At 39.7% G+C, this 24,651-nt stretch overlaps 1 protein-coding gene across 1 annotated transcript in view; it reads right to left on the minus strand.

The window, feature by feature from the left end:
- The window catches only part of OSBPL1A (oxysterol binding protein like 1A), a 78,744-nt gene that overhangs the window by 47,765 nt on the left and 6,328 nt on the right, over positions 1-24,651 (minus strand). The window contains exons 3-15 of the mRNA XM_009647649.2: positions 21,773-21,858; positions 19,557-19,631; positions 18,341-18,452; positions 17,134-17,219; positions 10,637-10,781; positions 9,866-9,933; positions 9,734-9,778; positions 8,660-8,733; positions 8,514-8,577; positions 7,473-7,574; positions 5,858-5,983; positions 4,652-4,733; positions 2,244-2,350 (exon numbers count right to left, since the gene is read on the minus strand). Of these exons, the coding sequence (XP_009645944.1) occupies positions 2,244-2,350; positions 4,652-4,733; positions 5,858-5,983; positions 7,473-7,574; positions 8,514-8,577; positions 8,660-8,733; positions 9,734-9,778; positions 9,866-9,933; positions 10,637-10,781; positions 17,134-17,219; positions 18,341-18,452; positions 19,557-19,631; positions 21,773-21,858 (1,172 nt within the window). The remainder of the gene's footprint in view (positions 1-2,243; positions 2,351-4,651; positions 4,734-5,857; positions 5,984-7,472; positions 7,575-8,513; positions 8,578-8,659; positions 8,734-9,733; positions 9,779-9,865; positions 9,934-10,636; positions 10,782-17,133; positions 17,220-18,340; positions 18,453-19,556; positions 19,632-21,772; positions 21,859-24,651) is intronic.

Below are 24,651 nucleotides of genomic sequence, written 5' to 3' on the forward strand. Positions count from 1 at the left end.
ATTTCTAGCCAAAGGGGAAGGCAGTTGAACCTTTTTTTTTTTTTTTTTTTTTTTTGGTGCTGTATGAGCAGTTTCATCTGCATATTGCGCAATTATGCTACAGCTTACACGGCACACAGATGGGCAATACTAAACAAGAAAAAGTCTTCTTTAAAAGGCAAAAAGTTATCCAGACTTAAAAGGTAGCAGCCTCTCCTCATTAGTCAAGTAGTGGCTGCTGGTATGCTGACAATTTAAGTCAGAGGGGAAAAGAATTCTCCTTAAAGAGGCAAGATAAAAAGGTACCGAGCTTGAGAACACATTCGCTCTGGAGAGCGCCGGATTTCATGGGACATGCACAATAGGGTTGAAAGGTGCTGCTGAGCAAGTAATCCCGCTCCCCTCGGAGTTAGTTCTACCAGGGAGCCCTGGTAAGACAAGCTGCTGCCAAACAGCCCCGTGGACAACGAAGAGAAGCCTGCAGACGGCAGGACAGGCAGGAAAGCAGCTTTTGAACAAGAGCTGTGGAGTTACCCTTCCTGAAGGTAGTCGGGCAGTTTTACGTTAACAGCAGCTAGTCGTTGCCAGAGCTGAGTATTCACGTGCTCCCAAAGATTTACAACACCTAACTTGACTTTGTTACTGAGATCACAATCAGAAGAGAAACAAAGACTAAAAAAAAAAAAAAAAGATCTTTTCAGAGTATTTTAGATAAGTGTTTTTACATTAGAGTTTGCTACTTTAGAGTTATGCTTTACTATTCAGTATACTCTGAATATTAAAGCATTTAACTGGGATCCTATCACTTGCTAATGCAGAACCCAATATTTGCTTTTGCAATGCCAACAGAACAGCCTTCTAGAAATCGCCACTGAATCGCAAAGAATGGGGCCCTGCTGTCTTAGACAACACAACCAAATGCTGTGGGTTTGACAACAGTAATGCTCAAGGAACATAACTTTTTAGAAAGGTTCAAGCTTGCCTTGTATTCTGGAATGGCAATAGCTTGAAGTTTAAAAATACCAAGACACAAAACTCTCCAGGATCACATCTTCTCCCTGTCATGACCGACGGATTTCACCAGCTATGGTGGAAATTCAAGTTCACACCTCAGCCTATCTCTCTGTGCCCAAATCTATGTGCTTCCAGATTAAAACAAGGCCTCTAACACCTACTGAGGCTGTTCAAGTTCAAGTAAGGTGAAATTACAATTTCACCATATGTTTTGCCACACTCCACTCTGGAAAGCTATTTTAGTCTGGCTTGAAGCAAGATGCCAACACAATTAAGGAATACTAACTGACACTATACACCCACTACTGTAACAATTTCCCCCTCATCCACAAATGGAACTGGCAACTTTAACACTAGATTTTCTTAAAGAAAAAAAACCTCAGTGTAAAAAAAGCAATGCTTGTTCCACTCTGCTAGAGCTTGACTCAAGTTAAGTCTAGAAAACTTGTGACTGGAAACAAAAAGGCTTGGAAAGGAATGAAAAAAAAAAATCTTAAACCAAACCCAGACAATGGAGCCAGTGTTTGCAACTCATCATCAAATAACTGGAAGACTAGCAGCACCAACACAAACCTCACTTTGAGACACAGCTTACTGATGACAAGAGCCTAACTGAGGGATTACTGTTGCCAGAATACAGGAAGACAGATTTATTCCATGGTACTAGAGTATCTTCTAGAGGGGAGAAATATACCAGATCTCCTACCCCAGGAATTAACAAGTTTAACAAGTATTCCCAAATTGAAGCATTTGCATGATGTTTAACACCATACAAGATATTTGTCACTGGGAAAGCCAGAAGCTCAATAGATAGCATTCGCACACCCACCAAGCACATGGGCTGAAAAACAAATTCAGAAGCAATACTGTTCAACACTTCAGTTACCCAGTACAAAAAAAGATGATGCATTTTCTCAGTATTTTAACCTTCAAATCAGCAAAGCAACTGCTTTATTGACTTCAAGCATTCAGTTTGAACATTACAAGCAGTAAAGTTCAAAATTTGTAAGCAAAATCTGGGTCTCTTCTGAACACTCAAATACCAAGATATCCTTCTGTAGAGGAACTTTGCTACCCTTTCTCTAGAAGCATGAATTTTCATCAGACATTCAGCATGCCACAGGACAGCTTACCAACAGAATGAAGTTCTATGGGTGTGTGTATTTATTTTTGTAACAGGTAAGCAGGGAACTAGCAAAATATACTAAGCTATTCAGACCCTTTATAGACCCACGCAGCGTAATACATACCCCTTCTTGCTTTGTGAATAAGCTGAGGCAGTCAGCCAGGGCCTCACATGTTTCCTGGGATACTTCAGAGACCACATCAACTTTTTGGAGGAGGGGAGAAGACATTCCTGAAAGCACAAAAGATTAGTAGCATTACAGGGGGGGACATTGTAAACTACAGGATTCTTTTAATTTTTTTTTCCTCTAAGTAATACAGACATAACATTCATATTCTACAGGAAGGCTGGTGCACTGTAAGATCTCTGTGAGGCAAGCAGAAGTAGCACTGAGGGAATGAAGTTCTTTCTTTTGCATCCTTTCCCTAGCACTGGTATCAATGGATCAAGTTTAGCTTTCAGCATGGCTTAGAAAGTAGAGGTAGTAATTGCAGCAAGACACTATTGCTAGTCACTTTTCCAATCCCCTTTTAACCACTTTCTAGCTTCAAAAGCCTCAGAGTTCCCAGGTGACAATTCAAATACAAAGGATACTACACTGGTTTTATATAAGTCAAAGCAAAAGATGCAGCTTTTTTTTTTTTTCCTTCTGCTGTGGTATTGTATAGAAGAGAAAAAGCTTACCACAGTGCAGTTGCACATTTAGGTTTGAAAAATAGATAGGGAGTTACATGGACGCCAATCAAAAAAAAGGGAAAGGAGATCCTATTTTCATGCACTCATGTTCTGGATAAGTAGTACAGACTGCAGAGCAATGCCCCCTCATATCCTGACTTCTATCACCATTTATAGAAAGGGCTACATGTCTAGAACCAGCAGGAAACCATGATAATCCAAATCAGCTGGTACAAATTATTTGGGTTCATCTTTGAAGTGTTGCAATGTGCAGAAATTCCTCAGAAGTCAAGCAAGCCATTCTCTCAGGAAGCATACTTGTTGCAATTAAAATAAGTGTTCGCTTAGTGGCCGCAGACTGCAGGATCAGTTGACACCATTTAGTAACACAAGTGCTTCAAGTTGATGTCACACCAATAATGATTAGGAGGTCTGGCAGCAACAGTTCTTGAATTTATTTTGCAACTTACACTTCCTGTGCAGGACAAGATACAGTACATATCCACACACTAATTGTTGCCTTTGATACCAAAGCTCACTACTGACTGGAATTAGGATTCTGCTTTACTGCAGCTATCAAGAACAGTTATTGCTTCTAGAAGGAAGGGCAGAACACAGTGCAGGAACAGGAGACATCTTTATTTGTAACAAATAATACGCATAAATCTCAGACACCTGGATTTAGAATAGCATGTTGAGACAGATAGGGAGAGAATTTTAAATATCAGGTCCCAAGATAGCCATCTTTATATTACTCAAAAGGTTTTAGGAGAAGTTCCACATGGAAGGACTTTTAACTCAGAAATTTGCATTCTTCTGGAGCCAGAGGACTTGAATACATTAAAGATACCACATCAACCCTTCGTCAGAACTGGGAGAGCTGCAGCAGTTTTCTCTGTTGAGACCTACAGAAGTTACACATGAACCTGGAAACAGTTCATTGACCCATCAAGTTATAAACATCAAACATTCACTGGGAGGAGAATAGGAACTTACTACTGCTATTGGCCAAGACTAACCGTTTCTAGGAACAAGATAGTATCTGCTTTTGCTTTACTATGGGTCTTGGTTACTCAAGCTGTGTTTAAAAAAAAAGGCAAATATCCTCACTGGTTCTTCAGGTCAGCAATACGGGGTCAAATAAACCATCCCTACATCTACCAAAGGGAATTTGTCCACCTCATACTAGTTTTCAAACTGCTTTTTGTGAAGAATTCAGTTTTATTGTATTAATAATTACAAAGGCTTCCCAATGAAACACTTATATGTATTATGAAACCTTACTTTTCTTTGTGAAATCAAAATTCGCTAAAAATTCATTCAGTGCAAGATAGGTTGACATCACACAGTAACTTACCCTAGTAGCATATGGAAAAAGTTTTTGGAAGGCACAGGGATGGAAGAACTTTTTTCCTCCCAAAACTGCTATTCTGTATTACAGACTATTGATTTGTACAGATAAACAACTTGTTCTCTAGTTTGAGCTTCATAAATTTTAGTCACAACATGTAACTAGGACTCAGGTTCAAAGGAGCAATAGATAGATGTTCTTACAGAACTCCTTTGGGTGTTAATACACGAGCAACTTCTGTACATGTTTAAGACATTAAATGAAACAAGTTCTAATTTCTACCAGCTTGATGCCTGTGCTATTTTTTGGTAGTTAGGCTGCAAAAAATCCAGGTACGTGTTAATTTAAGAGTTATTTTTAAAATTATGCCTGATAAGTTAAAAACTGGCATAAACCTCATGGCAGAAGTCTGGAAATTTAATTTCAGTGAAATTGAAGCATGTGCTGCTTAAAAGAAAAAATCAGTTGCATGGTTACAAACTGCATTTTAGAAGAATAAGTTTTACCTTTTGTAGCATCCAAAGATTTAATCATTGCAAGAAAGTCTGAAATCTCTTTATTGAGTCTTTGTTGGCATGCTTGTGCTTTCTGAAAGACAGCAAGGATAGCTAGTTCAGAAGTGCCTTGTTCTAAGGAAAGTGTATAGTTACTCTCTTAACTGTACTGAAATTTTTAATTTGAGAACATTAAACCTTAACAAAGATTCCCAGGGACAGACTGATACATTCAAACCAAAAGAAATTGCTTGAGGTACCTTCAAAGACAAACAAGCGAACAGAAAATTTATGCACATTACATTGCTGACTGGGGTCTTGTTTAAATTAACACAGCAAACCAAACCCCTAAACTATGTTGTGGAAGAGCCGTTGCTTGTTCTTTGGCAAACCTAAGGCCAAATAAGCAAATGCATAGGTTAACCAATGCATGGCAAGTACAGCAACACGCAGGAACCCACCCCAAGATCAAATTCCAAGCCTGCATTTGAACTTGGGAGACAGTTACCTATTAGATAATAACATCTTATTGTGTAGGCTGCTGGGAACTGCCAGCAACAGTTATCCTCCCATCTTTGTTCTGCCATGAGCTACTTTGAGATCTTGTACCCAAAGGTATGGTACAAACCACCTGGAGTTCAGTCACATGAAGATTTTTGCATTGCAGTGTCAACTTTCCCTTAAAGTAAAAGGTTTTAGAAGTATATGTATGGCAAAAAGCAAGAATCACAGGCTGAATGCTAGAATTATCAAGGATGGCTCATTTCCATTGCAGGTCTGAACAATCACTGTACAACGCGTCTAATGTGACCTGAGGTGTTAAAGGATCATTTCTAAGCCATGTCATTGCCTATTTTATAGAGGTAGAGCTTGCTGAAGGTTAGCTTTGCTATCCTGCAGTCTTGCTGCCACCAAGTACAAGGCTCCCTCTCCTGGCTGAAAGTCTCAAGCAACTTTCTACCTTGCAGTAGTGCTGGTTGAAGTGAGAAACACAAACCTGCAGCTATAATAAACATGCCATTTTATGCATACAGTCCGAATAGGAATGCAGAACAGTAAGCAGTGCAAATACAAGCAGCATTTATGCATCTGTAGAAAGAAAGAATCATTACTTTTAGCCAAAAGTACACTGAAGTATTTCTATACAAAACTAATTTCTATACAAAACTAATCTGCAACCGCCTAGATGCATGAGCTGTAGAAGTACTCAGTACCTACCTTCAGGGTATCCTGTAGGTCTGTAACAGATACCGTATCATCTTCCTCATCATCACTACTCAACTGTTCCTGTGTGCAGTAATGAGTGCTATATGCAGAGTGGTCTTCTATTGCTTCCAGCCAACTCTGAACAGAAAAAAAAAAAAAAAAAAAAAAAAAAAAAAAAGATTCATACACATCTCAAAGGTCATCCTCAGAAGGCAATAGCATACATGCAAAAGAAGAAATTATAATTTTCTATTGATGTGAATAAGATACTCATTAGTAAAATGAGACACCTTAATGAGCAGAAAATAGATTGATAAAATTGTAACGTATTCAAGATGAGATACTCTTGTGGTCAGAGTGCTATCTAGACTTAACTGATCAAACTTTAAGCACAAATGCCACCCACCCCACAGACTCCTCAAGATCACATGAAAAAAGTCATAACAGTTAAGAAAAGACTGTAGGGAATGTATTTTGCATCTTTGGGTTTCTATTCAGACAGGAAGGTCTCTGTGACAATGTCTGCCTTCTTAGGCATGACAACCTCTGTGTACAAAACCTCAAGCACTATCATAATATTAAGAGGTAGATTCTTTCCCTTGTTCATAGAACCACAGAGTGACTGAGGTTGGAAAGGATCTCTAGAGCGCCTCTGGTCCAACTTCCTCTGCTCAGGCAGGGCCATGTAGCACTGGTTGCCCAGGACCATGTCCAGATAGTTTCGATTATTCTTCAAGGATAGGAACTCCACATCTCTGGGCAACCTGTGCCAGTGCTTGGTCACCCTTGCATTTTTTATTATGTTCAGAGGGAACCTCCCATGTTTCAGCTTGTACCCACTATCTCTGGTCCTGTCAATGGGCACCACTGAGAAGAGCCTGGCTCTGTCTTCTTTGCACCCTCCCTTCAGGTATTTATGTACATTGACAAGACAACCCTGAGCCTTCTCTTCTCCAGGCTGAGCAGTCCCAGCTCTCTCAGCCTTTCATAGTATTAGAGATGCTGTGGTCCCTTTAATTATCTTAGCAGCCCTTTGTTGGGCTCTCTTCAATATATCCACATCTCTTGTACTGGAGAGCCCAGAACTGGACACAGTACTCCAGTTGCCTCCACCCCTGCTTCATCTCTAGTTAGTACACCTAAAGAAGTACAATAGTAACTACACTACAAATAGCCCTAAAAAAAAGTTATTCTCTTGTTTCAGGTCCACCTTTTAAGAAAATACGATTTATTAGGTCATCTTGGAGAATAGCTAAGAGTAGAATGTACCATTAAACATTCTTTTGATGGGGGTAATGAACTATGAAGGAAAGTGCAACAGAAGGAAGTTGCAATAGAATTTTACCACATGGAGAAGTTAAAAAAAAAAAGAGGAAGCTTGACTGCAGGGCATAATACAGGCACAGAGCTGGAAAACAAGGTGGCACTAATTTTAAAGAAGAGAACGGCAATCTGTCCACTTTTGTCTACAGTCATGCTAAAAGACTCAATATACGTGCTTATGTTACCAAGTCCTGATAAACAAGATATTGAACCTGCTACTAACACATCCATAGCAAACAGAATGCAAATTATTCATTACAGAAGTTATTACATTTTACAGCCTTTGATAAAGAGTCATTATTACCTCTCTAGTTTGAGAAGGAAGGCTATTTTTAGGAATCTTGAAACGATGAACAGTGTCGTCAAAACATCTGACAGAAAAGAAGCAACTGTCTGTAGATTTCACCTAAAGCAACGCGGAGAAAAGACAAAAATCAGTATAATGAATCAGTAAGAAAAGACAAAACTGTTAAGAGTAAGCAAAGTAGAGAATTACTCTTAGCTCAGGAAGTTTTTGCCTCAGTTTTGATGCAAAACAGCTATAGTTTACAAAAAGCTGGGTTAGAACTGTTTTGTAAAGTAAAGTGCAAGAGAGCACACATAATGAATGAGAATATAGAGGTTCTTTACGTCAAGATTTTATATTTGCATAAATTTGCACCACTTGATTCAGACAAAATGTCAGCAATGGTGCAAGACCACCAATATTAAGAAATTTGTAGATACAGAAAAGCAAGAGTCACTTTTCATAGAGTACTGTAGTTTAACAGAATTTGTGGCTCCAATCTACAGAATTAGGGCAGATTAGTTATAGAAGAAAAAGTACTGAAATGATCCTAAACGTATTCTCCGCAAACACTTCATCTTCCTGTGTATTATATACAACACTTGGCTTTGTCTTTCCTCTGTCCTTTGTTCATCCCTTCCAACTAAGGAAAATTTCCAAAAGTCACCTTCAGAATTGATAAGTTGATTTCAGTTGGAGAACTGAAGTTACATAATCCGTGACAAGCAGCCGGTGACAGCTACAGGAGGAACTAGAGCTTTGCTATTCTGTATCACATGCTCCAAACAGTTGTTTTGCACAACTGAAGAGGCATACTTTTAGTAAGCCTTGTGTTTGTTTACATCTTCATGACGAAAAGCAGTGAAGGAGCTTTACAGCCACTTTACATATATGAATACTTTGCAAGAAACACTAGTTCTTATCAAGCAACAGCACAAGCTTCTTCCTGTTTTTATAACAATGGTATGCTTACCAACCTAGCTGAAGTTTTTATTGTCTAGGTATGAAACACCATCACATAAAAAAAAAACAGTAGTTACAAGTCATTTCACTTCCTACCGTGCAGACAGCTTGTGTCAGATGCTTGCATCCCTGACGATGATCATTATTTACTGCATCGGCTCTTTGAAAGAAAGAGAGATTTAATAAACTGAAGATGAGAATTATTTAAGTCACTTATCAGAAATTTAAAAGACAGAACTTACTGTCTCCGATACCAGGAAAGAACTCCATGTTCTAGAACTATCCAGTAGAGTTTCCAACCAAAAAATCGTGAGCTCTAAAAAAAATTAAAACAAAAGCAAACCAAAAAAGGCCACATAAGGTTAACACAACTGAAGAGTTACTATTCCCAGTAAGTTTGATAGCTTGAAGGCTATTATATAAAACTGGATGTCATTAGGAAGACATTTTAGGTTTTACATATCTTGGTGATCACAGCAACCTGAGAATACTTTACAATTACTGTGCTATTTCCTTTTTTGCAAATATCTAAAGACAAAAGTTTTATTGAGCCTGCTATTCAGTAAGAACAGAAATTTTAAAACGCTGCATTGTTTAACATTACAGGGGTTGTTGATCATGTAATTCTACTTTATAAAATCACATGAGAAACAAGACACATTGAGATATTTAACTGCAACACATCTTACCTTTCACAAGCTTTAGTGAATAGTTCTGGTCTAAAACCAGTTCCTTATACTATGATTGTGAGTGAATACATAGGAAAATCTACACTGAAGAGAACTTCAGAGAATCTGCAAAGACTTCATTAAGGACCATAAAAATTAAGCATTCATGTAGGAGATGGAGAATTTTTTTTTTTTTTAAACAAGGGGAAAAAGAAGATTCACTTGACTATCAGAGCAAAACAAGCATTTGACTGACATCTTCCCTCTAAATGTTACAATTTCCAAAGAAGGTGAACAGCAAAATATTAGTTATGGATTAATTAATTAAGGCTTCTGTTCAGGAAAGAAAAAAAGCCATTTTGCCCACCACACAAACAAGGCACAAAACCTTACTGCAGCAAAGCTTTGCCACAGAAATTACCATGAAATAAGAGAGATTTTAGGGACTGAGGTTAAGATCAGAGTGCCATGAATCTAGTAACTGCTCCACTCAGCCAGCCCATCTGTAATTTATCCAATATTCCATATTAAAGCCAAGTCATTTACCAAATGTATTATTGAAAAGCTCCCTCGTTCATCAACTCACTTAAGTACAGAAAATTACATACTTTGAGATCTTATAAGCTATTTTAGGGAAATATGACATACCTTCCATAGGAGACCTTCATATCGTCTCAGAGGTTTGTTGATAACCTGCACAGAAATTAAAGCTTATGCAGGAATAGCTTCAACTAGACAGCCTTGGCAACTGGCATTTTAAACGGGCACAAAAGTTCCTACCTTTCCAGTTTTTCCTCCCAGTATTAGTTTCATTTCTGCACCTTGGGCTAGATCAAGGGGTGTCTGATCTGTTTAGCAAGCAGACAAGGCATGAGAATTTGATGCATATAAACCTAGACAAATTTAACTTAAAAATAATCACTCTGACACTGTGTTTACCCATTCAAGTTTGGTCCCACAAACATCCAAGTTTACCTGGAATTGAGGAACATAAGCTCCTCAGGGGCAGAAGACCAAAAAAGGCTCTGACAGAGGAGACCTTTTACTTATGTTTGTGTTTGCAATTCAACGATATAAAACAGTTCAGAACATTCACAAATATCAAGATAGAGGCATCTTTCATCAGCTGACAAGTACACAGTCTGCACAATATCTGCATAAAATTTTCCTGGATTTGCTTCCATTAGAAGCCTTCATCTGAAAAGCCACTTTGTCTGGGCCACACCTTCAATCTTACCACTTTCTTTGTTACCTGTGTTCAGTGTTTAGCATCAAGACAACAAAAGCCAGGCACATTTCATGGTGAAGACAGACAGCAGGTAAATATTTCTAGAAATGTCTAAGTTTGGAAAATAAAAGCATATATGATATTTTGCTATAGTTCTTAAGTCTCTTGCAATTTAGTCACTATTGGCCTTCCTTTACTAGTGATACAAAGCTTGCAAAGCACCATAAGATTTTCCTTGAACGAGTGATAAGTAACATCGCTTACAGAAGCTGTTAAATTTCTGTCTCTTCTTAACACTTTACATACTTTCATTTCATACTCACCATTTTTGTTTCTTATTTTAGGATCTGCTCCATTTTTTAGAAGTTTCAATGCACAGTGCTTGTGGGCACGGTATGCTGCACAATGCAATGGTGTGTTCCCCATCTGATCTGTACAGTTGATATCAGGTGGTTTGGGCTTGTTCAACTGGAAAAAACAAAGTTCTGCTTACTTATCAGTTTTCCTTCCTCTCCAGAAGCCACGTTCATTCTTTTGAAAGTTAGCTGTTCCTAACTAGGATGCTTCAGTGTAGATATGGCAACAAAGAAGGCCTGTAGCAAGTGTTACAAGAAGGGCAAGGACTACAGCAATCAAGCAAGATGTTCAGCTAGAGTAAGGAACTTCTCAGGTTTTTTTGCTTGCTATACCCTTTCCACATCTGCTGCACAACATGGGAACATTTATCCTGCTCAACTGAACAGTGTCAGAGAGAGTTCCCCAGCATTGCAGGTCAGTCATGTATAGTGCTAGAATGGGCCTATCTGATTCTACTGTCAGTCTACTGTTCTCTGTAGAAGAGTCCCAGGCACAGTCTGAAAGTTAGCACAGGCCAGTGCTAAATCCAGAACAAATTTGTGTGGCCACCCTGTTTCAGAGAATAAGAACTTTGTACAGAAGGGTGGCACGTCTGCCAGTCTCAGTGACAGAGCTATCCTAAGCCATTAGAAGCTGCTAGTATAGGCAGTCTGTTATACAAACAGTTTTGCTGCATTCTGAGGTCTAATTATTGTGGGAACTTAAGATTACAACAGCTATGTAACTAAGGAAAAAAACCCTGAGTTTTACTTGCACATAATAAATATTTTGAGAAATTGACCCCAAAGAGAATAGTCATCAAGCATGACACTACTAGCCACCTAAAATACTACTGCGCTTCTTCTCAAATATGTGCCCATTAGATGTGTGCATGGGGGTTGGACTAGATGATCTTTAAAGGTCCCCTCCAACCCAAACCATTCTATGAAATATCAGCCATTATGGTTAAGCTTCCAAGCCAAATGGGGCTGCCTTAATAGAAAGGCTAAGTTACTGTTAAGCAGTCTTAGGAGACTAGAGTCACAAGTGCATGACAACAGTTTTAGAGAAGCTGAGTTTAAACCTCCTGCATTAGCCATATGCTATCTTAGAGAAATTACTCCATAATAACAGAATTCCCCTGGCAGCAATTTCAGTTAGCATCAACAGTAACCACCTGAAAGGTGCTTCAGAAATAGTCCTATAAAGGATAAACTGCCACAGATGTTATTTACAGTTCAACTGAAAGAGAACACAAATCAAAAAAAGACAGCTTGTGGAAGTGCCCAGTCAGAAGGTTAGGATATCATAGGAGTAACTCACACAACTGGGGGATTGCGATCGACGGATATAAGCTGTTTCGCAAAGACAGGCAGGGAAGAAGAGGTAGAGGAGTTGCACTCTACATTGAGGAAAACCTCAGATGTATTGAAGTCCACTGTGGTGATTGTGAGTGCTCTATTGAATGCCTCTAGGTCAAAATCAGAGGGGTTGTCTCCAAGCAGGACCTTACAGTGGGCATCTGCTACTGACCTCCAAACCACAATGATAAAGCTGACGAAGCAATATTTGGGGCACAAAAGCAAGTTTCTGGTCAACAGAACCTGGTTCTTATAGGTGACTTCAACTACTCAGACATCTGCTGGAAAAACAATACAGCAGCTCGCATGTCATCCATCAAGTTCCTGGAATTAATAGAGGACTGTTTCCTCATACAAGTGTTAGGTGTGCCAGCCAGGAATGAGGCATTGCTGGATTTGCTTTCACTAACTAAAATAAACCTGCTTTGTAATATTTCAGTTAGTAACATTCTTGGTTGCAGTGATCACAATATTGTGGAGTTCAGGATCCTGCTGAGCATGCTGAAGGTTAGTACCAGGACAAGGGTTCTAAATTTCAGAAGAGTACACTTCAGCGCACTCAGAGCTCAGCTGAGAGGGATTCCGTGGGATGCTTCCATGGAGGAGAAGGGAGCTATAGTGAATGCTGGGAGTTCTTCAAGAACACTCTCTCGGAAGCACAAAACCAGTTTATCCCCCATAAAGGAAAGGGAAGTAAGCGGAGCAAGAGGCCCCCTTGGCTCAACCACAAGCTCCTGGGTCTGCTCAAAAGCATACCAATGACGGAGAAGTGGAAGATTATCCGATGAGAACTACAAGGGCATTGTCAGAGCGTGCAGAGATGCAGTTAGAAAAGCAAAAGCTCAGCTTGAATTGAAACTGGCCAGAGATGTCAAAAATCACAAGAAAGGGTTCCTCGGGTATGTAAACTACAAGCAGAAACAGAAGCAAAACATAGGCCCACTGCTACACAGAAGAGGTGAATCAATCACTAACAGTGCCGAAAAGGTAGAGGTTCTCAACGCTTTCTTCACACCTCTGTTTTTACCCACACTGTCAGGTCCCATGCTTTGGGAATGAGAATCTGGGTTGATCCAACCTTAGACCCACCATCACTGAAGGAAGAGTTAGTACCTGAATTATTACAGGAGCTTGACCCCTACAAATCAACGGGTCCTGATGCCATCCACCCAAGGGTGTTGAGAGAGCTGGCTGATGTCATTGCGATTACGATGTCCATAATTTTTGAGAAGTCGTGGAGATCGGGGGATGTCCCAGAGGACTGGAGGAAGGCAAACATCACCCCTATCTACAAGAAGGGCTCAAGGGAGGATCCAGGAAATTATAGGCCCATCAGTCTTACTTCAGTCTCCAGGAAAGTTATGGAGCGAATCCTCGTGGGGGCCATCACAAGTCAAATGAAGCACGTGATTGGGAAAAGCCAACATAGCTTTGCTAAGGGCAGATCATGCTTGACAAATCTGGTGGTCTTCTACGATAAAGTTGCTCAGTTGACATGGGGTGAGAGGTGGACATTGTCGACCTAGACTTCTCCAAGGCTTTTGATACACTTCCCCATGGCCTCCTCCTAGAGAAATTGATGCATTATTGCCTAGACAAGTGGTCTGTGCAGTGGGTGGTAACAGCTGACAGGACACACCCAAAAGGTGGTGGTAAATAGCTCTTTTTTTAACTGGCAACCCTTCACAAGTAGGGTTTCCCCAGGCATCGATATTGGGCCCAACATTATTCAATATCTTCATAATTGATCTGGATGATGGGATCAAGTGTAGCCTGATGAAGTTTGCAGATGACAACAAATTGAGTGGGGAAGTAGACACTCTGGAAGGGAAATCCACCCTGCAGGAGAATCTGGATAGGCTGGAAGAGTGGGCTAGCAAGAACCTTATGAAGTTCAACATGGACAAGTGTAAGGTCTTGCACCTGGGAAAACATAATCCAGGAGTGCAGCACAGACTGGGATCCACCTGGCTGGAGAGCACCTCTGTGGAAAGGGACCTGGGGGTCCTAGTGGACAGTAAGCTCAATATGAGTGTGTTGCTGCAGCCAAGAAGGCCAATAGGATGCTGTGTTGCATCAGAAAGGGCATCACCAGCAGAGATAAAGAAGTCATTATCCCACTCAGTGCTTGTCAGGCCACACCTGGAATACAGTGTACAGTTCTGGTCCCCACTAGACAAAAAAGATGTGGACAGCCTGGAGGGGTCCAGAGAAGGGCCACCAAGATGATCAAAGGACTGGGAAGCCTGGTATATGAGGATAGGCTGAGAGAACTGGGATTGTTCAGCCTTGAGAAAAGGAGGCTCAGAGGTGATCTCATCACAGTCTACCAGTATATAAAGGGTGGCTACAGAGAAGATAGAGACTCTTTTCACAAGGAGTCACATGAAAAAGACATGGGGTAATGGGTACAAGTTAATCCTTAGAAGATTCCGACTGAACACGAGAGGAAATTTTTTCATAATGAGAACAGTCAACCATTGGAATAATCTCCCCAGGGGAGTGGTTGACTCCACCACACTGGACACTTTCAAGACACAGCTGGACAGGGTCCTGGGCCATCTTGTTTAGACTGTGCTCTTGCCCAGAAAAGTTGGACCAGATGATCCCCGAGGTCCTTTCCAACCTGGTATTCTGTGAAGTATAACCTCATTAATACTGAGGTCTTAAATACCCAAGTTCCTGAGGATTCCTGGGTTTTAGCTCTTTCTGACCAGCTGCTTTTACATCTGCCCTATCTCTGCCTCTCCTGACCCCTTGACTCCACACCTTATAAGCTGCATGCCTGTGCTTTCAGCAGCTCACACCTTGTTACAAGACAGTATTTTGAAGAAAGTTTCATGCATAGACTCATTGAGATAAAAAGCTTTTGGTTATTTCAGTACATGTACAGTACATTTTTGAGAACTCACAGGACAACACATCAGTTTTGCCTCAAGTAGACCAAGAAGCCTGGGTTAAGATTCAGCTACTGAAGGTCTATGCTTTAATAGCAAAACATGCTGTGATCTAGTGAGAATCCCAACAGAAGCAAAACACAAAAGTCACCATTACCGTTTGACTTCAAGAAACTGCAATAGAAGGAGCAGTTACAAAGTTAAAGCACATGGAGGAAAAGGAGGAAGAATGGTCTGAAGTCAAATTAGAAGGTTTAGCGAAACTGCACCATTAAATTATTTCTTCCAGACAATTCTGTTAGAATATGCAGTACAGTCTTTTTTGGTAAAAATAATCAAGATAGAGAAGAAGAATTAACAATAAAAGGTTATCGTTCAAGTAAGTGATATTCTGATCCAAAAGGAGGGCAGTAGAGAACAAATTCTGGTGTGTTAGGTGTCACAATAAAAGCAGACTTAAGCAACTAAAGAAGTTTCAGAAGCATAATAGTCTGCTAATTAAAAAAAGATACAGTAGGAGCAGAAAGGCATGAACATCGATAGGCAAAGTGTAAGGAATTTTCAAGACAAAGGGCAGTTCAGAAGAACTACACAAATTCTCCATGGAGGTATTAGCCTAGGAGTAGGAAAGTCAAGGAAGTTTATGCCACAGATCTGTAAGTGGAGAAAGTTCTTTGGACATCCTCAAGAGTCAGCAGGAGTTTTAAAATTGTAATGTAATAGCCAGAGTCCAAGTACTAACTGAAAGACTCCAGGAAAAACTGTTCTGACTTGACTTAAAAACTGCATCATGGTCAAAAAAAGCTGTAAGTACTTTGAAAAGTTTTAGAGGTCAACATCCAGTTGTCCTCGCATATATAGAGCTCAATGATACTAAATACAAAAAAAAAAATCACTTAGAAATTAAAAATGTTTACAGGAAGAGTTGCACATGCATGCATGGTTACATTCCACATGAAACAAAGCACAAAGTTCTTCAATGACAGATTTCTATGAGGAGTCACCTTTTCCTAATATTTTCTGCATCAGTTTAAGGCTTAGTCAGCAGGCTTGCAACATCAAATATAACAAGTGTTAGGAATTACCAGAATCAAGAACACATCACTTATGCCAGTGTATTAACTACAGTTAATACAATCATGCCAGCATATTAAGGCACTACTCTTCCACATCCTAAGTACTACATACAGCTCTGGTCCCCTCTCCATTTTGAAGAGGATAGTACAAACAGTATGAAAATTACAAGGATGACCAAAGATTTAAAAACAGTTTCCACGCAAGGAGTTAGACAAAGGTTCTTCAGACTAGAAGAGATAAATTTAGAGGAGGAAAAGAACAGAATTTTGAATGTGTGTTCACTCTGGCTTCTAGGCAGAAAAGGAAAGAACGTCAAATTTCTCAACATACAAATCTCATTTGTGAATTTTCCATTAGAAGTGAGTAGAAGTATTCAGACTGCTTTGATGTCTTAAAAGGCATTACCTAAAGGTGCTAGCCAGGCAGAATAACGTCCCACACTGCACATCTTACTTCCAAGGAAACTCTTCAGGACTCTCAAAAGCTTGAGTTCAAGCACCTAGATCCTGCTTCAAAACACAACTGGATATGGTCCTGAGCAACCTGCTCTGGTTGACTCTGCGCTGCAAACAGGAGTTGGACTAGATCATCTCCAGAGGCACCCTCCAATATCATGTTCTTCTGTGATTTGCTTCTCCTATAGTCTTACCATGGTATTATTCATCTTGAATTACTACGAGAGTGTGCACATACAGTTTTCAAGTCCTGCTCAGCATGAAATTGTGCTGTGTAGATGACTGTCCATTTAAAAACTACATAGATTTCAGCTGCAATGGATGCTAATGACAAATGCTTACTTTCAAGATTTAAAACAGGCCATACTGTGGTGAAAACCTAAGCACCCATGACATTAAGGTATCCACAAAAACATAAGCAGCTTATGTCAGCAGATCTAGAACCATTACGCTGCTATTTACAACTAACTGAAGAGTATTTAGAAACTTTAAAGAAGCTGAAAACCATTGTTTTTCAGCCTCCAGCAAGGAGTCTGGAAAATCCTTGAGGGTTCAGCACCTTACCAACATCACATGGTGCACAGTACTAATATTCTGAAGTCACAGCACTTTGAAATGCAAGGCCTAATAGTTACATTAGCATTATGGCTTGAACCACTTTACACAGAAGTATTATGAGCACTTGAATTCTTACCAAGGCAGTCAGTTTCCCCGTTTCCCCCTCTCTTGCTGCTCCTAAGAGTTCTTCTTCCAGTTTCCTTTCTTGCGTCCTTTCCACTGCTATTTAAAAAAAAAAACCCAACTCAAATTTGTCAGTGTCAATAAAGCATCAAGTATGTATAAAGTACAGCATTTAAAAAACTATATGAAAACAAGCTTAGAGAAACAAGAGTTTCCAGTATTATTCATTTGGGACAGCTATAAACGGAATATTTATTCAGAAAAGTTTGTGTCAGAGCAAAAGTATGTTCAAAAACATGTAATATTTGACAAGATGTGTGAGTGTGTATACACATACATAGATATGTTATTATTCTTTTTTAAACACTTAAAGTCCAACTCCACTCTCTCGTAAAAAGGAAAACGAGAACTATGCAACAACCCCATCAGATCTTCCTTGTGTTCTTTTCAGTTTCTCTTCTACTCTTCTGAACATCCTACAGAAATTTTACTCTTCTCTGACAATCCAGCAGATGAGCAGTGGAAAGGACTGTTATCCGTGCACTTGCATGTAGAATCAGAAGAGAGATCACTTTTCAAATATATAGTCTGTGGTATTGGACACTGAGCTTCAGCAGTATTTAGGGGTATCACATAACAATACCAGGAAGCACCACAGTTCTTGAACTCTCCTGAACTGTAAGCAGTGAGACTACATAAGTACTTGGACATCATCTCCATCACTTTCAACCCTTGTGAGGCAATGGAGGAAATGAGGGGAATTGTTTTTACTTTATTTTCCTTTGACATAACCTCTAAGGCTGCAATAGCAAGTCCTAAACTTAATCTAAAACTGGGTCACCTTTGCAAACTGTTCAGATTTTTGCTCTTTAATCATTTTTTTTGACACAAAGTCACTTATGAGTCTTGACTTGAGTTTTTCCCTCTTCCAGTGAGCTAAGGCTTTGACTGCCATGTACCATTCATAGCTGTAGCAAGGATTACCCCAACTCGATTGAAATAGTTACTTGAATAATGCCAAGTCACTTGCAGACATATTGTGAAAAAAACCCCTGTCAGTACTGCAGACAGGAACCAAAAACTGTAACTTTTCTTCCTAAAGACCAAATTTAAAGATAAAATTCAATTGAGCTTCTGTAACTTGTACAGTCTAAAAGCTGTTTTTCTCTTGTGCAAGTGTTGATAAAAAAAACAAACAGGCTATGATCTATTAAAGTTACCTTCCAACATATTCCTTATGTCTTTATCATGAGTAACTTCTTTTGCAGTCTCTCCACTCCCGTTAACAATAGAAGTATCAGCATTATGCTGCAAGAGTAACATCACCACCTCCTGGAAAACAATTTGAAAAACACTGCTTATCTATCTTGGTTACAGCAAGGCCACAATCGGGCTTTCCAGCTACTGACATCCTGTAAGATGAGTTGTATAACGGCTTCTCACCACTGCTGACTTACAAAAACAGGAAGGGATGTTTTAAAAAGATTGAAGAGTGGCACTAACTGCAACCTTCTCTCTCATGTCAGCCAGGCTGAAGAAACTAACAGGAGATTCAGCTATGGCTGAACCGAGCTGCTCCAATTTAAAAGCTGCTGAATTTGACAAATAAAAATAGCACGACTGGCTCTTTTGATAAGAGACTAAGGAGTCATTCCTTCAGAAGGGCCATATCCACAGAGGTAGTACTAGTCTGGGAATGATGGTGGCATGTGAGGAACAATCAAACTAGTCTCACATTACAAGCCTATAATAAGCTCTTTAGTTCTAGTTTTCTATGAAGAAACAGCACTTCCAGACACCAAATGGACCAGTGTGTCCTAATTTATTGTTTTTTCCCCTCCAGAAGCCACTAAGATTAAAACAACATGGTTTCTCTCTACATAAATATGCAGTTAGCTAGGAAGAATCCCTACTCCTTTTACTGTGTCAAACACACCAGACACAAACACAAATTAATCTGTTGTACTTTAGCATTAGATTGGAAATCTTTAATACTGGTTTCACATGGTAATTAGCACCTGCAGCTAGAGGTAGTGCTATGCTTCAGCATTTTTTCTGACACACAGCAGAAGCAGAGCAGAAGCCACATCAGTTAGTCACACAATTGCACAGTGCTACAGTGGAAGACGACTACTATTTTTTTCTGCCTGCCAGCAAAATCTTTGCCAATAAAAATCTAAAAAAGATATGACAAAGTATACCAAGGAAAACCATGACCAGTCTTCTCCTGTCTTCAAGAAAATATATTTGTATCATGTTTTTGGTTTGGACAGAGTTATACCAGCAAGGCAATATGCCTTCTTCTTTTGAACGCACTGTACCAAAACAGGTAAGTCATTTTTAGACACTGTAAAAACATGTTTTAGAAGTGACCTTACTGCTAGTATTTCCTTAATAATTCTATGACTGAGGCTTAAAAAAGCAAACGTACTTTACCTTACGTCCTGTGAAAGCTGCACGATGGAGTGGAGTGTCCCCCATGTCATTCAGCACATTCACATCTGCACCAGCCTAAACAGCAAGACCAAAAGACATCTGAATGTCCTTCCAACAAGAACTACATAGCTATTCTCTTTGACTGGGGGAATGGGGAGGACAGGACACTAATGTAGGCCTCGTGGCAAATCAGATCAGAACTGTAACATAGCCATCCTGGAAACGAAGAGAAAGTACATATGTAAGATTGATTGCCAGCATTCTATAAACTGCTTCAAAAAGGAAATGCCTCCTGCGTTTTTTCCAGGCATCCCTCTTACTTTTGAGAAGGTGGTATATAGAAAATAAGTTTGACACAGGGGCTTGGGGATGTTGTTTGCTTTGTGGGTTGTTTTGGTTTTTTTTTTTTTTTATTTTTTCCTCTCCCCCCTGGGCTAGGATTTCGGTGGGAGGTGGGGTGTTGATGTTAGAAAAAACCCAACACAAAAAACCAAACAACTTACTGATAGAACTGCAGTGGTACTGGGTAACACGCATGCACATATTACAGATGTACACACAGTAGCACCAGCCTCCTGGTGTGCCTGATTTAACAAGTGGCATTCTCTCTAGGCACCTATTGCTGCTCTTTCACTTGAAGTGAAAAATTCCATATCAGCATTAAGACAGTACCATCTGAAACTTAACCTTTCTCCTCCCTTTTCTCTTCTACAATCTTTGTCTTGAATCTCCTTGCCTCTTGTCAGACACTTTCTCCACCCCATACCTTTTCTCTGAAAAGACAACTGCTTGCACAGGCATTGTTCCAGGAAACCAAGAAATCCTACTGTTCTTTACGCATTTCTTCTACAACACTTTACCTATCCTCTCAAAAAGGTCAGAAAGAGGACAGGACATATATAACTATCACATATGTTTAGATCACATAATTTAGCCAGACCACTGCTGCCCACCTGAAGTTCACTGATGAACCTGACTAGTTCCAGAGTTCTGTTTCTGATAATACTTCATTCACTCGCTCTTTGAGCGCAAAAATCTAGAAACAAGTACACAGAGACACCTGTATATGCATATTCTTCTAACTCTGTAAGTGTTGATAAATGCATTAAGTGACAAAACTTTACCTTTTGCTTTAAGAAGCCCTCTTGGATTGAGAACAGCATTATCTACTGAGGTGCACAGGCTAGAAGAGAACTTCTCAAAGAAACTTCTCAACTTTATTTCCTGCTTTAGTCACAATTATGGCTGGTAGCCTTTATTCTGAATGAAATTCAAGTTTAGGTTAGCTACCTTTGTATTTGAGGCTGTTTAGCATGCTCCCACCCTCTACAGCAAAACCTTTTAAACAGGAATAGGGTACAAGATAGTTAAGGTTGGTTGAAGCTACCCTGAGAGCTGAGGGAAAAAAAAAGACCCACCTCTGCCAGAAACACTACTGCAAATACAGTGCAGATGTGGCTATGAAGATACAAATAGGTCAGCTTTGACCACAGAGGTTCATAATTTGGGAGTTCATCACATAGTTCATTATTTTGAAGATGTTAGAAATAATAAGTCAAACTACATTAGTGTGTGCCTGGAAAGAAACGCCTACAAGTTACTTTGCACAGAACTGTGGACATACTTCTATACACAACACCCAATTAGATAACACAGATTTTTTTGCATTTGAAACGCTTTAGCCTTTCTTGCAACTCAGTAAGTGAAATTGCCTTTATGTACTACAGTAAGCTAGATCAGGCCCTTGAAACATTTGCATTACTAGTATCAGATGCTGGCTTACTATACGCAGATATATATATGAGCCTGAAAAGGGCTGAAGCTTTCACAAGTGCATACTTATATAGTATGCGGCTTTAACTCCTATATTCAGATGGTTACACAGACAAACACACATACTTCATGAGAAAGTTAGCAAAGTACCAATAGCTATAAACACTGTCCAGAGTAACAGCTGTATACTACAGTATAGACTTCCATGGTCATTATTTTGCATCCTTGTAAACTAGGTTGATCTTAATACCGCGATTACTTCGTTCCTTAGTTTTAATAATCAGCTTAGTTATTTCTATGTTACATGCAGATAAACTGTAGGAGTGGCTCCGCCTCTCTACAAAGCCACCTTTCTTTTATCACAAAAGGCTGAAAAAATACTAACTGCTTCTAGCATAACAAAGAACTTTCTGCCTTACATACAGAGGTAAATAGAAATATACCTTCAGCAAATCCTCAACCACAACAGCATGTCCAAAGTAGCATGCAAGGTGAAGAGGTGTCCAACCCATATTAGATTTACTTCTGCCTAGAAGATAAAACAGGTAAATTAAGTTTTGGTCACACGGTCCAAAACCAGATCTTGTCATGCTTGGAGGCTGGCATGGATGATCATTCCTCACAGTAACAGAAGAGCAAAACGGCTGGAAGCGTCAATACTAGTCACATCATCCGAATTACTAAATTGGCATACAGTCTAAGAATGTCAGATTCCAACCTACAAAACCCTTCTGAAAGGAGAATGTCAGGTAGTCTGATGGAAAATAAAACTTTTGTTTTCATGTAATACCTTGTTATTCAGCTGCAGCAAGAAGCTTCAGTTACTTTCATTCACTATGAAAATAGCACATGCAAGTACGTATTTCTCTTGTTTATCAAAAACCATGTTAGTTTCCAATTGCAATACTCAATTGTACTAAGCTAGCCTGATTTGTGCTTTGTTTTTACTAAGCAACAGACCCATAGCATTCCAAGTGCCATCTAAAAGCTATCGGTTTTTTATTTGGAAGCAAAATAAAAATGAGGCATTAGAAATGGTTTTAAAGTTACTGCCACCATTAAGTCTTCCCTTTTCATGTATCCTCAAGCACCAAAGTCTGGAACATGCACAACATTAAGCTTGCCCTGAGGGGACAAGCCACTTGCACAAGGAAAAAGAGAACTGCTGGTCTCAAGTTCATCAATCTTTCTGCTCTCATATTACAAATTAATATTAGAACATGGTTCACAGCCAAAATATTTTCCCATTTCTTATAACTGCTTCCAGTTAACATTTCTGCCTTCTGTTGGCCATTTATTTTGTTATTTAGTTCTCTTTCTTCTCAGATGCAGCTATTGTCCCAACCCCAGATTTAATATTTTCCCCTCACCCCAGTCTGACCTACAACAGTACTCCTGCCCTACATGACTGACAATAGCTAAAGTACCACAGAAGGTAAATATTGTATGGATGACTAATTCTGGGGCGACGGATGCTGGACAGTGTCTAGTAGGGAAGAAGGTTCTTTCAGAGACCACAAGAAGTTGGAGTTGCACTGAATTCATACAATTAGCCCAAAACAGTCATTAATTACAGCACTGACAAGATGGCGCTGCTGCTAAGAAATTCAGTCATGAAAAAAATTGGGAACCTGGCCAGAGTTGTAGTTCTTACTGAATAAAGTGCCACAGGCCCTTGTTCTGCATCCACTTGGAATGCTTGCATTTCTGATGTTAGCTAACCAGTTACTTTTCAAGCTCTTGAGGTGTTTGTTACTTCTCTTCAAATGACCACAAGTGTTTGCACTTTTTTTTTATTATTATTTTAAACCAGAACACCATTACACTGAAGAGACTGCAAGGATAAGAAAGTAAAATAAACACAACAAAAAATAATTCTCCCAGCCCTCCCACCCAATTCTTTGCTTTGATGCCAGTTGGCTATAAGTCAAGTGTTACCATTTGTTTAGAGAATGGAGACAAACTAGGCAGTCATGTCCTGGTTGCAGTCTGCAGGCTACTGTGCAGTCATTCAAATGTGTATTTTGCTGTAACACACTGTGGACCATTGACCTTATTTTACAGTTTTCTGTAAAGTTTTCCTTGCAGAGCCCTAGATATTCCATTTCCTTGTTTTAAGGAGAATAAGCTAACATAGCCTCAGAAAATACGATTGTTTTGGATGAAACCCAGGTTTGGTGGTGCTTTAATGTGGATACCTTCTTTTGAAACCAGTGAACTGAGAAAACTGGAAATGGAAGTTCACACTCTTTGGCTGGATTCTCATCAAGCAAGTCTTGCTTATCTGCAAGTGTTTACTGGTCAGAATCTGGTTACAACAGGAAAAAGTAGGAAACGCCTGGATTTATTTTCTCTTCCTTCATTTTGGCTGAAATTAGGGTATTTAGAATCACTCTTGTCAGACTTCACACTTGTGAATCTAGAGCACAGCCTCAGACACAAGCTCACCCTTTGAAAGACAAGACAGGTTTTACAAGATGTTGAAAATAGGCTTTGACACCCAGGCACATTAATGTGTTGGACTTATGTCTCCCAAGGCATGCTCTTGGGGAAATTTACACTACCTCCAGTACAGTCTCCCACCTGCTCCAAAAGTACTTTATTCCAAGCCAAGTGTCATTGCCACATCAGGTGCAAGTCCTGAAGGAACTGCTGCAGCACTGAAGACATTCCCCATACCCTGACTTTCTAGGGATATCTGGTTATCCAGAAGGTAGTGACAGAAGGACAAGAGGCAGTAGGGACAAGAAGGAAGATGGAGGGTTGCAAAAAGTCAGTTAGAGTCTACAGCCTGTATTTTAGTTAATCATCATGTGGTTGTGCAATTACTATCTGGTAGTACCTAACAGATCAGGATTTGTAGCAAGACATAGTGGTTTTGCTAGTAAGGAAGCAGAGTAGAAGGGGTAGTAACACTGCAGAGGCTGGCTGGCCTGAATTGGTCTTACACTGTTTCCAGTGGGGTACTCTACAGGTGCAGAGTGATTGAAACAATCAGTCTCTGAAGAGTGACTGTGGAAGAACAGAGCTTTAGCTCTGAAGTTTCACACAACCAGAACAGTTGCCCCAGAAAATACTTCTGTTACACTTCTGTGTCCTCTAACATTTAGAAGAGCCAGAACTTCGAGAACAGTTGTTTCACTGTGTATAGATTCCATATTCAGAATTACTTTGTTTAACCTAAACTGCCACTAGCATGTTCCCTCTAGTTTCCTAGACCTCCCATTAGCAAGCATGTATTAGCTGGCTGGCCATGTATTGCTAAATTGGAAGACTAACAGATAAGCACCACCTATCTGTCCCTTCATTAGCTGAGTCTCTT

This window comes from Egretta garzetta, unplaced genomic scaffold (genome assembly GCF_000687185.1).
Source record: "Egretta garzetta isolate BGI_Z169 unplaced genomic scaffold, ASM68718v1 scaffold229, whole genome shotgun sequence".
Taxonomy (NCBI): domain Eukaryota; kingdom Metazoa; phylum Chordata; class Aves; order Pelecaniformes; family Ardeidae; genus Egretta; species Egretta garzetta.